The sequence below is a fragment of the Plectropomus leopardus genome, chromosome 4 (assembly GCF_026936395.1).
Source record: "Plectropomus leopardus strain MGB_pleo_1.0 chromosome 4, ASM2693639v1, whole genome shotgun sequence".
Taxonomy (NCBI): Eukaryota; Metazoa; Chordata; class Actinopteri; order Perciformes; family Serranidae; genus Plectropomus; species Plectropomus leopardus.
In genome coordinates this window covers 29984850-29998510 of record NC_142179.1, presented here as the reverse complement: position 1 = coordinate 29998510, position 13661 = coordinate 29984850, and the positions used below count along the sequence as shown (strand labels likewise).

General features: G+C 41.2%; 1 protein-coding gene across 2 annotated transcripts in view; it reads left to right on the top strand.

Moving 5' to 3' along the window:
- ggt1a (gamma-glutamyltransferase 1a) overlaps positions 1 to 13661 on the top strand; it is a 29443-nt gene extending 15782 nt beyond the window's left edge. Inside the window, exons 2-13 of one of the 2 annotated variants that reach the window (XM_088077074.1) lie at positions 4761 to 4937; positions 5044 to 5174; positions 5265 to 5354; positions 5736 to 5928; positions 6473 to 6633; positions 6772 to 6921; positions 7378 to 7514; positions 7763 to 7950; positions 8507 to 8634; positions 9100 to 9212; positions 9312 to 9425; positions 11232 to 13661. In XM_088077074.1, the coding sequence (XP_087933200.1) occupies positions 4765 to 4937; positions 5044 to 5174; positions 5265 to 5354; positions 5736 to 5928; positions 6473 to 6633; positions 6772 to 6921; positions 7378 to 7514; positions 7763 to 7950; positions 8507 to 8634; positions 9100 to 9212; positions 9312 to 9425; positions 11232 to 11378 (1725 nt within the window). In that variant the 5' untranslated portion in view covers positions 4761 to 4764 and the 3' untranslated portion in view covers positions 11379 to 13661. Of the gene's footprint in view, positions 1 to 4757; positions 4938 to 5043; positions 5175 to 5264; positions 5355 to 5735; positions 5929 to 6472; positions 6634 to 6771; positions 6922 to 7377; positions 7515 to 7762; positions 7951 to 8506; positions 8635 to 9099; positions 9213 to 9311; positions 9426 to 11231 lie in introns of those variants that run through there. The other variant, XM_042488484.2, reaches the window with a different exon arrangement.

The window sequence follows — 13661 nt, the reverse complement described above, 5'->3', positions numbered from 1 at the left end:
TCATATTAACACATAATACAAAGGGAGATATTTAAAATGATCACAAGAAATGCAAAGGAACTGCGAAGAGACACAAAACAACTACAAAAAGGGGCAAAACAACCCCATGAATAAAACAAAACAACCAAAACTGAAACAAAATTACCTCAAGGGACTCAAAATGACTACAAAGAGGCACAAAAGACCCCAAAAGATGCATTTTGACTGCAAAGAGATGCAAAAAATTACACAAAAGTGGCAAAACATTCAAAACAAGAAACAAAATGTCCAAAAACGAAACAAAATTACCTCAAAGCACAAAACGACTACAAAGAGGCACAAAAGACCTCAATAGATAAATTGCAACTACAAAGAAATGCGAGCAATGACACAAAAGAGGGAAAGCGATCACAAAGAGGCACAAACTTCTAAAGGTTGCGTTGTAATCACACAGATATGCTAAGCAATGACACAAAAAGGCTAACCAACTATAGAGTGTGTGTATTCTGCTCCTATAAAGGAGAGGTGAGTAGGGGCCTTTTGCATGTCTGTGCCCAGGGCCCCACTGTCTGAAAATCCGCCCCTGCCCTTATGTGCACCCTGCTACACAAGAGACACCTTTCAGTTAAGATATTGCACAACAATATCACGGACTGCACTTTAACAATACTCCTGTAAACATAACATCATTTTTCTTCTTCATGTGATTCAGTCCTATCAAAGAGAGGTTTGTGGTTGTGATGTGTTTCTATTTGTGGCTCTCATCATTGTTGCATTAAGGACTTTGATCCTGATTTGACCTTATTTTTGGTTATGATTCAGGCTTAGCCTTGTTTAGCGGAGCAGGACGGTAAATGCTCTCTAATAAATATTTCCTCTGGCTGCTCAATTTCCTCCCTGGACCCGTTCTGCTGCATATTTTCCTAGAGGTTGTAATTATCTGGCGCCCTTAATTTAATGTATCAGTCCTACGCAGCTAATTTGTTTTGTCAGAGCTTTGACTCTCCAAGCAATGCTGATGGAGTAACTCATTTTTACAACACATGCTAATAGGGCTGGGGAGTATACCAATATTATATTGGTATCATGATATGAGACTAGATATTGTTTTCGATTTTGGATTTTGAAATATTCTAAGTGTTGTCTTTTCCTGTTTTTAAAGGCTGAATTACAGCGAAGTGACAACAGTGAAGTGAATGCACTAGACTCTTTGGTACTAGTCTCTCTCTCTGGCTTTCCTAGTATTTTCCTTTCACCACTTAGACATTATATCCACGTCACAGATTATTATGATCAAAAATGGTATTGAGTAAATATTTTGCCAAAGCAGCAATAGTCAACCCTACAGTATCATAAGTACAGATATTGAGGTGTTTTCTCCATATTGCTCAGCCCCATATATGCCAAACTAACTGTCTTGCTCTAATGTTGTTGTTATATTTTCAAATGTGTGTAAAAGGATGGTTGGTGGTGCTAAAAAATATTTAATCCAAGGCATCCATCAGTGCAATATCAGCTCGATGAGCCTCAAATTTTAAACCCTTGACATTGATAGAGTGCTGCGACCACTGGATTAAGCAGTGTTCCCAACCTAAGGGGTCACAAGATTCAAAGGGGCCTGAGGGGTTGTGAGGTGATGAAGGGGGTGCATCACTTTAACAAATTAGTCCAGTTTAAGTATCACAAGGAGCACTACTATTTAAAGACTCTGAGAAATCATCCCTCATGATGTCATCAGGGTTATCTCAGACTTAAGACTTAAACTTTTTAACAGAAAACCTGTGTTACAACCTGGAAAGTATGGCTTGTGGACAACCAATGTGGTCAATTAGGAGGCAGAGAGGGTTGCATTATGGGAACTGTATATGCCAACTTTGATTGTTGAAGTTTTTGAACACTTTATGCTACAGAAAATTATACTTATTTTTCAGATATTCTTTTAAACTTTGATTTTTTTATGCTTAACAACTAGGTAATTTTGCACATTTTTGCTTTTTATAATAGGCTGTTGGATTTTAATTTTTTCTTTAAAACGACACCACAAGCAGCAAAATATTAATGATATCTGGGTGTTTAAGGGTTAAGTCGCCCCTACTAACTGTAAAATAGGAAACTAATATAAGTATGTGATTCCTTATCTCTCCATAATGACACAATTTTCAGCCACTCCAACAGCAAAATCAAATTCCTGAAATCCTGTTATGGCTTTTTGTTTAGTGTAGATTTTCAGCGGCCCCATCTGGCCACCCCAATGACAAATTTCTGGAGGCATCATTGCATGACCTGCAATGTCCTCGTTTTGAGCCTGCATGCATGTACGAAAACTTTCATGTAAAGGGGTCACGAGCAAAAAAAAAAGAAGTTTTGTTAACCTCTGGGGTAGAAGACATGCATCCATCTGTTTTTTTCCCCACTATCCAATTAGGAAGAAAGACAAAGCTGAATTTTCAACTTGTAGTTGCAGCACACACAAGAGTGCATCTATGACGCCCTATCATTAAAGGGCTGCAGCCACACATAAAAACACATGACATCACCTCCTTGTGGCCCTTTCTTTGCTTGAAGTGTTACTGCAGGCTGCGTTTCACCTGTCACTGAGGAACAACAGCAGTGCGTGATTTGATTTGCTGCTGCATATATAGACACAGACAAGCCCTCCCCTTATTGTGTGAAAACAACTGGAAGGAGACCTGGTGGGTTGGACTGTTTCCCTCCCAGCAAAGTCAAAATGAAATCTATACCCATCCATCTGAGGGATAAAAATATAAACAAGCTCCTGCTGATATTTTTAATAAAACAACCCTCATGCACTGACAGTGACTTGTGCACAAAGGCTGAAGGAAGGCTTTCGAGATCTGCAACAAACAGATATGTAATTGTTGTCTTCCGCTATAAATCAGCTCTGTCCATTCAATAAACTCCCCTCCTTGGGGCGGCTCTGAACCTGGGAGATCCAGAACAGGATAGTAGTGATTCGATTTAGACACAATCACAGCAGCAGCAGCAGCAGCAGCCCACAGGCTCCTTTGACAGTGCTTTATCAGCGTGGCCCAGCAACAGGAGCACATGCTGAATTAGCTGAGGCCCCAAAGAAGGGTGTTTGCTTTTGAGAGGCTCCCATCACCGACGCTGCCGGCTTGCACCTGCGCTGCTGGGCGAAAGGCTCCGGCATCTCAATCGCTCCGAGGATGCCCGTAGAATAAGCCAAATAGACTGTGACACGGCTACTGAGCATAGCAGCGCTGCCGGCTGAGCCAATCACACAGGGTCCCGAGACACGGATGAATGCTGCCTGCATCTGTAAACAGATCACTCTCACATTCACTTTGGCAAGCCTGCCAGATTGATATCAGGGTGAAATGGAAGGTTATGGAGGACAAGAAAGACAAACTCAAGAGTCTCACTCCAGAGTGAGGAAAGGGAGGCATCCATCATTTGAAAAAGCGACGGCTTGTTTAAAAGAAATGATTGATTAAACCACAAATTCAGATTTTGTGAAGAACTGAATCTGGAAAAATTACAAACCTTATTGTTTTATAGCTAACGTTCCCAAGAGCTCAAACACAGTAGTTTGCAGAGGTTAGCTTTCATGACCTTTGTCCTCCTACCACCTCTCTCACATGGGAGCAAGACACACACAGGTATATTTTGTGGGGTTTTTTTGTCATTATATGTCTCCTTGTGATTATTTTGTATCTTTGATTTTTTTTTGTCTCTGTAGTTGTTGGGGTCTCCGAGGTAATTTTGCAACTTAGTGAGTTCATTCTGTGTCACTTTTGGGTGTTTTATGCCAATTTGTAGTCTTTTTGTGTCCCCTTATGATTGTGTTCTGTCTCTGAGGTAGTTTTATGTCTTCTTCAGGCGTTTTGTGTCAATTTTTGTCCTTTTGTGTCTTCTAATGGTTGTTTCGGCTGTTTTGTTGTTATTTCATCTATTTGCGGCTAGTTTTTTTGTGTCTTCTGTAGTCACTTGGGTCTCTTTGAGGTGTACTGAGTCTTTTTGGGCATTTTGTGTCATTTTGTAGTCAGTATGTGTCTCCTTAAGATTATTGTTGTCTCTTTACAGGTCCTTTGCATTTTTTGTGTCTCTTTGTGGTCTTTTGATGTCCCCTTGTGATTGTTTTGCTTCTCTTGCAGTTAATTTTGTGTCTTTTTTGGTCATTTTGTGTCTCCTCGTGGTTATTTTGTGTCTCTTTGATGTTCCTTTGCATCTCTTTGTGATCATTTTGAGTCTCTTCCTGACTGGTACGTGTTAGTTTGAGGGGTATTTTGTAAGTGAAGGCCAGGGGGCCCCTGACACTTTGGCCCCCTGGGCCTGTGCCCGCTCTGCCCATTCAGTAAACCACCCATGCCTCCCACCCTCGTCTTCTTCTATGTACATTTCCTGCTACATGTGTGTATTTTTCTGTCTCTAACTTTCAAAACAACTGAAGGACACACTTATTATCCAGTGTGACACCTGAAAACAAAGATGACGCATCGATAGTGACTGAATGTGGTCATAGTAAACACCTTGTCATTACTGCTGGCAGAAACTGAGAGTTAGCTGAAGTCCCTTCTTCTCTCTTCTTTTTGTGCAATATTTTCCATCTATCTGTGCCATACACTAAAGGTGAGTGAACTTTCTGCTCTGTACAACATGATGTGCCTTTTTCCCACATTGTTATTCATGGAAAGGTTTTGACACCACTCTGAATAATAACAGGTGACATCTGGACGAGAGGACATTCGTTTCTGAGCCAAAGGATTCTGACTATGAGGTGTGCTGATTTTCCCGAGCAGGAAAATGGTTGGGAAGTCCCTGATTGCTGGTCTGGTGGTCCTTCTGGTGGCTGCAGTGAGCCTGTTCCTGGGGGTGTTCATGGGCCTGGGGAAGAAAAACACGCCTCCCCCCACAGACTACTTCTACTCAAAGGCTGCTGTGGCTGCTGATGCTGGGAAGTGTTCAGAAGTGGGGAGGTAAGACAACTCGTATACTTTTGTTCCTCAACGTGACATAAAGTGGCATGCTCCTTTGTGCATATGCAAGTGCCAGCTTCTGCTAAGTGTATTCTCGTGTTTTTAGGGACATTCTGAAGAAAAACGGTTCAGCCGTGGACGCCTCTATCGCTGCCTTGCTGTGCGTCGGCCTTTTGAACGCTCACAGCATGGGCATCGGAGGAGGGCTCTTCTTTGTCATCTATGATGCCACCACGGGTGAGTTTGCATCATTAGTTACAACTTCTCAACCAAAGTTAACTGAGCAAAAACACAATTAGCAATCTGTCCTCATTTCCTGCTCGACAGGGAAGGTGGAAACCATTGATGCGAGGGAGACGGCGCCCATGAACGCCACTGAAGACATGTTTGGCAACAACACCAAGCTTTCTCGTACAGGTAATAGCGTCGAGATGTTGGAGTATTTCCCAGACACAGATTCACTCAGTGCAAATCTGACTATTGTGTTCTGTAAAGCTGTTGATGCTTTTGTAACTTGACTCTCATGTTGTGTCAGAGCCAGAGAGGGATTTATCGAGGATAAATGTTCTACTCTAAAATCTATCCATCAAACAGCTCTCGAATGTTTCGTCATCCTTGCTATATGTTCTCTTGCCCCTGCTGCTGGTTACATAAACACAACATACTAAATCTGTATGTGCAGCACAACATATCTACAGATGTGTATTGTTGTCTCTTAGTTGCTTGACCCTCCGTCAGACAGTGGTCAGAAAGAAATGTGAAATCTAAACCAGTGATACTGCTGTTTCTGCATGACAGGTGGATTGTCCATAGCCATTCCCGGGGAGATCCGCGGCTACGAGATGGCACACAAAAGGCATGGCAGGCTGCCGTGGAAGGACCTATTTGAGCCCAGCATTGCCTTGGCTCGGGACGGCTTTCCTATAGGAAAAGCTTTGGCTCATGCCATCTTCAAGAGCAAAGATTCCATTCAAAGAGACGCCAACATGTGGTGAGGATGAAGACTTAAAAGCACAACACCAGCTGAGCTGGACGGCAGCAACGGTGGCTTATTCTGCTGCTTTTTCTAGTTTACGGCTTAGTTCAGTTTGTTCTGACAACTTAGAAGGAATAATTTGATTTCCCCTCTCCGGTCATTACATCAAATTTGGAGTTACAGCTTGGAGATGATTAGCTTAGCTTATCTCAGCATGAAGACTGGAGCCAGCTGAGTGGCCAAATTCCCTTTTTGCTCATCTTGTTGTTAAATATTTTTCAACTATTTATGCAAAAACAACACACCAAAGATGAGTGAACTTTGTGTGTGCTGAAACTATCAGCAGTACTTCTTGGAAGTCTAATTATTGCGCTTTAGAAGTGCTGCGAGATGTATTTTTTGGGTTTAACATTGGACAGAGGCAAGTAAACTGTTAACCTATTTCCAGTCTTTGAGAGTGCATGGAAGCAGTTTGCTGCAGTTTACATGGACAGACTTGGACAGACTTAAAAATGTCTATCTAACTTGTTTTCTTGTTTTTCCTTTTATCTTCTTCCAGTGAGGTGTTTTGTGATTCTAAAAAAAACATACTGAAGGAAAATGACATCGTTAGATTTCCGAAGCTGGCCGACACGTACCAAAGAATAGCAGAAGAGGGGCCGGATGTGTTTTATAACGGGTCAATGGCACGCAGCATCGTCGAGGACATCCAGGCGGCAGGTCTTATGTTGTTTCCTTGTTATTGCTGTCTGTAGAGAATAAATTCCCATGAGGGAAATAGCACAACTCCTGGCAATTATTAATTTGTGCTTTATTCCTCATCGTAAATCCCCTCTGACACTTCTCTGCTCGTTCCAGGCGGCATCATCACCCTGGATGATTTGTTGGAGTACCAGCCTGTGCTGAACGAGAACCCTCTGAAGCTGAACGTTGGGGAATACACCATGCATGTCCCAGACGCCCCCTCCAGTGGCCCTGTGCTGGCACTCATACTCAACATAGTGGATGGTGAGCGGAGCAGCCGGCCAAGTGCTTGTGCAGCCATGTAGAAGAAAGGATGTCAGGTTTCCCCAGGTCGTCCCTGGAATGTTTCTCCGCCTGTTTTGGAAGCAGAAAACAGAGCTGCGACTCAGTTCTGCTTGCCAAATTTAATTCACCATCAACAGCCCATCTGTTCAGCCAGAGAATCTTTAGTCATGCTTTAAATAAAAAGTGGCATCATTAATTTTAAAATGAGGAACACGATTTAATGTGTTCATATATGAATCTGGATGAACACGTTTCCCTTTTTCATACTGCTGAAAGGGTTCTGTGTTGGTATTTGAATTGAGAGATCACAGCTTAATGACCTGCCACCGCCTGAAATGGGTTTTTAGCACAATGATGGAGAAGACTCATTACCTGATTAGGCCGAGAAAATTCTTCATTTACAGCAGACATGTTTTTCCTGTGGATATTTTGCAGGCTACAACTTTTCAGACACAAGTGTCTCTACAGCAGAGAAAAAGACTCTGACGTACCATCGAATCGTAGAGGCTTTTCGGTTTGCTTATGCCAAGAGGAGCAGACTCGGGGACCCACGTTATCTCAATATTACTGATGTAAGCCTTCATGTTGTTATTACTGCAGGTCAGACCTTTATTTTGGAGCTTTTCTAGCACCACTGTTCTCAATGTGATCACAGACAGCTCCTGCTGGCTACTGTGCAGCTCCATAGTGTGTGAAGTGTGTAGCATGTGCATTTATTTGTGTATTTTGTGCTGTTACAAAAGTCAGGACAAATGCTCTGCTGGTGTTTCTGATTTTAATGAAAAACTGCTCTGTGACTAACTTGTTTTGCTCTCCTCAGCTCATCCTAAACATGACCTCAGACTACTTTGCTGACGGCATAAGGAGTAAAATTACAGACGACACCACCCACCCAGACAGCTACTACGAGCCAGACTATTTTGTTCCAGACAACCACGGGACGGCTCACCTGTCGGTCATAGCTGAGGACGGAAGCGCTGTGGCGGCCACCAGCACCATTAATCTATAGTAAGAAGTCAAGCTCTCCGAAAAGTTGAGAAATAGTCCAATGTTTCCCACAGAATGCAAATTGGTAGACAACGGGATGGAAAAATAATGGGTGTGGGGGGAGGTGGGGTCAGCAATCTTCTTTTTTTTTTAAATCTTGTGTCTGTGTCTGTGTGTCCATCCCTTTTTTAATCAGTCTGTGTCCCCTCTTTAAAATCGACGTCTCTGTGGGTCAGCGAAAGCAGCACAAGCGAAACTTGTCATAAGTTATTTTTTCCTCAGCAGCAGTTTATGCTCACAGAGTACGCTCTGCGCTCTGGGAGTGTGGTGAGTGAATAACTGAGTGGAATATATATTCCAATAGCGCTCCTTATTAATGGTCATCTTCAGAATTATAAAATCAATGCGTGACGGCAGATGCTTTAATCGTGGCGGGTCGCCACAAATAATCAATATGTGGGAATCCCTGGAGTTTTTTTGTCAGAATAAAACACAGACATGTGGACTGCAGTTTTTGCTGATCATTATCTGTGACTTTGTATTAATGACTCATTAAAAAGCTGTTTCATTTCCCCAGCTTTGGTTCCAAAGTCATGTCTCGATCAACTGGAATCATTTTCAACGATGAAATGGACGACTTCAGCTCCCCGTACATGACCAACGGGTTTGGAATCCCTCCCTCACCGAACAATTTCATCCAACCAGGTGTGGCTGGACTAAGTTATCACACTTGTATTACTCCAACCCCCAGTTTAGGTTACGACTTTTTGACACGTCTCTGTTGATGGATAACAGTGTTTTCCTAAATTAAGTCCCTTGTTTTTACCATCACATAGAGGATGACCCTCTCTCTAGTGAACAAGATGCAGAGGTGATGCTTCCACCAGGCTCTTACTTGTACCTGCATTTGTCATTGTCAGGAACTCTGATAGCTTTAACTTCCCGAGCAGCATCATCCTGCTCCATTTCAAAGCAATAAGCTAATTGCCAACCACCCACTGTGGCCCACTGCTGTTCTCTGCTTTGTTTGCAGTCATTTTATATAAGTGTCAAATTAATGTGGTGGTTTTTAGCTGTTAAAATGCTGCTTGTGGACCATTAAACCCCAAGGTAAAAAGTAAACATTTGTCTATTACACAGTCGCAGCCACGTTCTGTTTATCTGTTGCAGGCAAGAGGCCGCTGTCTTCCATGTGTCCTACCATCATCTTTGACAAAGAAAACAGAGTGAAAATGGTTGTAGGAGCATCCGGGGGCACAAAAATCACCACAGCCACCGCTTTAGTGAGCCTGATTCATTCACACGCATCATCTCCACCCTGCAGACACACACAGTCAGTTCTTTAAAACTTAAAGTCTGTCCTTTTTTTCTGGCTGAATCAGGTCATCCTGAACTCCTTGTTCTTCAACTATGACCTAAAGAAAGCTGTGACAGAGCCGCGAGTTCACAATCAGCTCAACCCAAATATGACAGTAGTGGAGCAGGGCTTTGAAAAGGTGGGTGACACACACAAACTTGTGATGCAAAATATCTGTAATAAATGATATGGCTCAGTGGCTGTTAAAGAGTAGATGACTACAAACACACAATATTTTACATAGCACAGTGTGAGTTTTTTGATTGATTTCCATGCCTTACTGGCAGCCATTCATTTCAATTTATGTCAGTGTAAAAATCAACTTGCACAGACTTGATACTTGGGATAATAATACATCGCATCAAGCAAAAAAACTATTTTAATTTAATTTCAGTTTTAAAAAACAAAAAACATGTAAGCATAATCAAAAACCTACAGCTTAGTTTCTCAAAGTGCAGCTTTGGCAAATGGCAGCTCTATGAAATATTTTGTGCAGCCTTTATACATGACATGTAATGCCTGTATTATATTTTAATCATCCGCGGTCCTTTTTATTACTTTGACAAAAGCTTATATTTAATAAACGAATCACTCAGATATTGCGTTAAACTGTGTTCATTATTAAAAAGCATCTATCAGGTTAAAAATGACGACATAAAATGATGACTAGTGGCTCCCTGTGAGTGTCACCGTACCTACGCTCTGTAATTCTCGTGTTGTTAGCTAAAGTTAACAATTTCAGTAAACAACTTTAATGTGGAAGTGAGATAAAAAGAAGATATTCTGTTTCATTTGTGCACTTATTTGTGCATTTATAATTCATGTGATGGCTCCTTATTTAGCAACAGTCATCAAATCTCTGGTCCAGGGGTCGACTGATAATGGTTTTTCAGGGCTGATACTGATTATTAGAAAGTAATGAGACAGATAACCAATATTTGGACCAATATGCATTTAAAATAAAAATGAAAATCTTTCTTTCAATATTTAGCATTTGGAATATAACAAACCCCCAACACAAAAGTTTGTTTAAATGCCTTTAGTAAATGTTTATTCATAACTGAAACTTTCCACATCATATACAGCATGTTCCTTGCAAATTTTCATGTTTTATAAAGTCAAGTGAAATTTAAATAAAAACAAATAAAAGAAAAATATCCCCCTGAGGTTTTACAAAGTAAAAGTTCCTCCCCCTCCCCTAAAATCTAGGTCCCAGGTTTCCTCACTAATCAGGAGTTATTGGGTGCACCTGTGATGTTTTCCCTCAGCTGCTGCTAATCAGCCTGGCTGGAAGCTTACATAGGGAGGCTGTGTTTTCCCTGCTCAGTTGGTTGTGTGTCTCCAGAGAGTCAACACCTTCAGTTGGCTTTCTGTGTTTTTTTGTTTTGAGTGTGTTTTGGAAGTGTGTACGTAAGAAATTAAAGCTAATGGGAATGTTATTCGTTTTGCAGATATTTCCTCATTAACCAAAGTTTGTGAGCCGTTTGAAATTTTGACCTGATGATGACGCTAGATGAAAAGTGAAGGGACCACATCAAGTAATTTTAAATCACCCTGAGGAGGTCATGAATGTGTGGACCAAATGTCATGACATTCCATCAGATATTTGTTAAAGTATTTCACCAAAAACACAAAGTCATGAGCATTCATCCTCTAGGCATCATAGACACCAGTAGCAGTATTAATAAATGGCAAGAGTATACACGTTTTTTTTTTTAAACTGATTACCTATCTGGACCAAGTTTGACATTTTTGCAAGTTGATTTCAATAATACGCTGGCTGCCAGAAAGTAAGGAAGTCCACAGCTTTGTGGCATGTCTTAGAAAATTTAAAGCCTGAAATGTTCCTTTAGGAAGTCTGTTACCTTTATTGTCCTCATTGAAGCCCTTAACCTCCAGCACAAGACTATATGTTTGTGTTTGTGTAATGATGATACCATGGCAGAGTGTTCTGGAGGGTCTCGTCCAGAAGAACCATGTAACGCAGCTGCTGCCGACTCCCGACTCAGTGGTCCAAGCGGTGGTGCGGCAGGGAGAGCGTCTCTGTGCAGAGTCCGACCCCAGGAAAGGAGGCTACCCAGCAGGATACTGACCATGACTTCAGCACCTTCTCTGCTTCTCTCAGTCTGGACAGTTTCCTCAAAGAAAGACACTGGGATGGAGCCACAATACAAAAGGTGCCTGCACTGAGGACTGAAGCAGTGTTTAAGCTACGGAGACACAGCCACCACTTCCTTTTACTCAAACATGGAAAATGACTTCATTCCAAAACCTCTTTTACTCAAACTCAATAAGTCAGCATTACTTTTCTTTTTTGGCATCATTTTTGAGTTTTGAAGTAAAATAAGAGGTTGCACCGAGTTTGACTCCTGTATCTTCACTACTGGATACTGGTGATGTTTTGGTGGAAGCCCAAAACCCTATCTGCTTTATGTAATAAATAATTTTAACTATGACACAGTGTCCAACATATTATGAAACAACCAAAAAAAGTACCAATAATTAGGCAACTAAGAAAATATCTCAGCAGTGGCGCCCCTTTGGAGGGGAAAGGGGGGCCATGGCCCCTGTGGTTTAATTGCTGGCCGCCCCACTGGCCCCCTAAAAAAATATAATGGGAGGCCAAAAATGACTGTGTTTAAGAGGCTGTAGCACGTACCCACCATGTCCACATAGCTTGTAAGGGAGGGGGCTAAATAACGCTTCAAAGAAAGGTTAAATTTTGGCGAGGGAACAACTGGCATGGCCTTTTTCAAATAGGTCGTTTGAACTATCATCTCAAGATATCTGAATGAAAATGGGCTCTATGGGTCTCCACAATACTTGAGAAGGCTTGTACCCAATAAATATGTCATGCCTTACATCGACGCTTTCCTTCAAATGAAAACTATATATTTGTCTTTTTGAGGAAAAAGACCATCTATTATTATCATCTATAACAACACTAAATCACCTTACTCATGTATATACATATACATAACACGTTAAAACAGGATTGTTAAGGAACTCAAAATGTTAACTGTACCAGTATAAGTCTGTGCCCATCAGATCATTAGTAATATTAACCGCAAAATAAGAAACCAAAGTAAGTAAGTATGCAATTCCAAAATAATTCAGAGGCTGGAACGATGGTCTGTTGATAAGACTCGGCTCTCTAGTAGAGAGATGCAAATACTTTTGATATTGGTGCCATATAACCGTAGAATTCGGAATGTGGCTGGATTTTCGTTTAAGAGGTTGAGAACCTGCAACTACCAGAATGCACTGTGGCCCAGCAGAAATTTGGTCTGAGTTTGAGGGAGAGAGTGCGAGAGAGAGGGTCGGGTGTGTCTCATGATGCACTTCTATTCCTCTTTGTGTCCATGGAGGCGGCATAAGTGGGCAAGCAATACGAAAATGCGGAAGTGCAGCATTTAATTAGAAAAGCGGCCCTGGTTAGATGGAGGGAAGTTTATCACAGTTCACCGTCACGTACTTCCGACATTGCTATGATACAAAGCTGGTTGAAAACCGGTATCCCTTTAACTCTCTACATTGGCACAACTTTTAACGAGCCTGTACTCTACAACAGCATTAGTGAATTCCTGAAATTCAGTTACTTTTGGATTTTCAGTGGCCTCATCTGGCCACCATTATGAAAAATTTCAGGGCGCGCCACTGGGTCTTAGGTTTCATTACTTTGATTTTTAGGTAAGAATCTGAGTGGTTGTAGGTTGTCCATGTAGTACTTTTATTTTATTGTCTAAAGAAAAAAAAAAGCTATGTCTGAGAAGGGGGTGGGGTTGTTATCGTGTAAAAATAGTAATAAAAAAACAAAAACAAAAAAAAAACAATAAAAAAACTAGACCTATACCAATTAAAAATAAGGACAGCTCAGGTTGTTTGCCTGCTTTACCAAAATGTCTCCCTCAATCTTTTCTCCTGGTGTAAGTTGATCCTGAAACGAGCATTATTTAGCAGAAACTGACCGTGTTGTTTTCTACCGTGACTCTATAGTGAAGCTATCACTTTTGAATTGTAAATGTTTAATATCGAGTAGAGGTTAAGTGAATGTATAGTGTATGCTGAAAAATACATTTGCAGATATATTTTTCTAAACATGCATTGTTCTCTCATGCCATGTTTGTTGCCATGCTTGTTATTAAACATTTTGAACAAAGATGTTATATTTTACCATACGGACCCTCTGGGTATTTCTGTGCTTTCTGTAACTGGAACATTAGGCATGAAATCACTCTATTGTATATTATCTTCTCTTTTAGCTCAGATTTTTGTTCTCTACTGTTTCTACTGAACATCGTGTAGTGTGGTAAATAAACTGAATCCAGGGCACATACAGTAAAAACAGAAAAGCAGCTGACGCAGTGAATGTTTG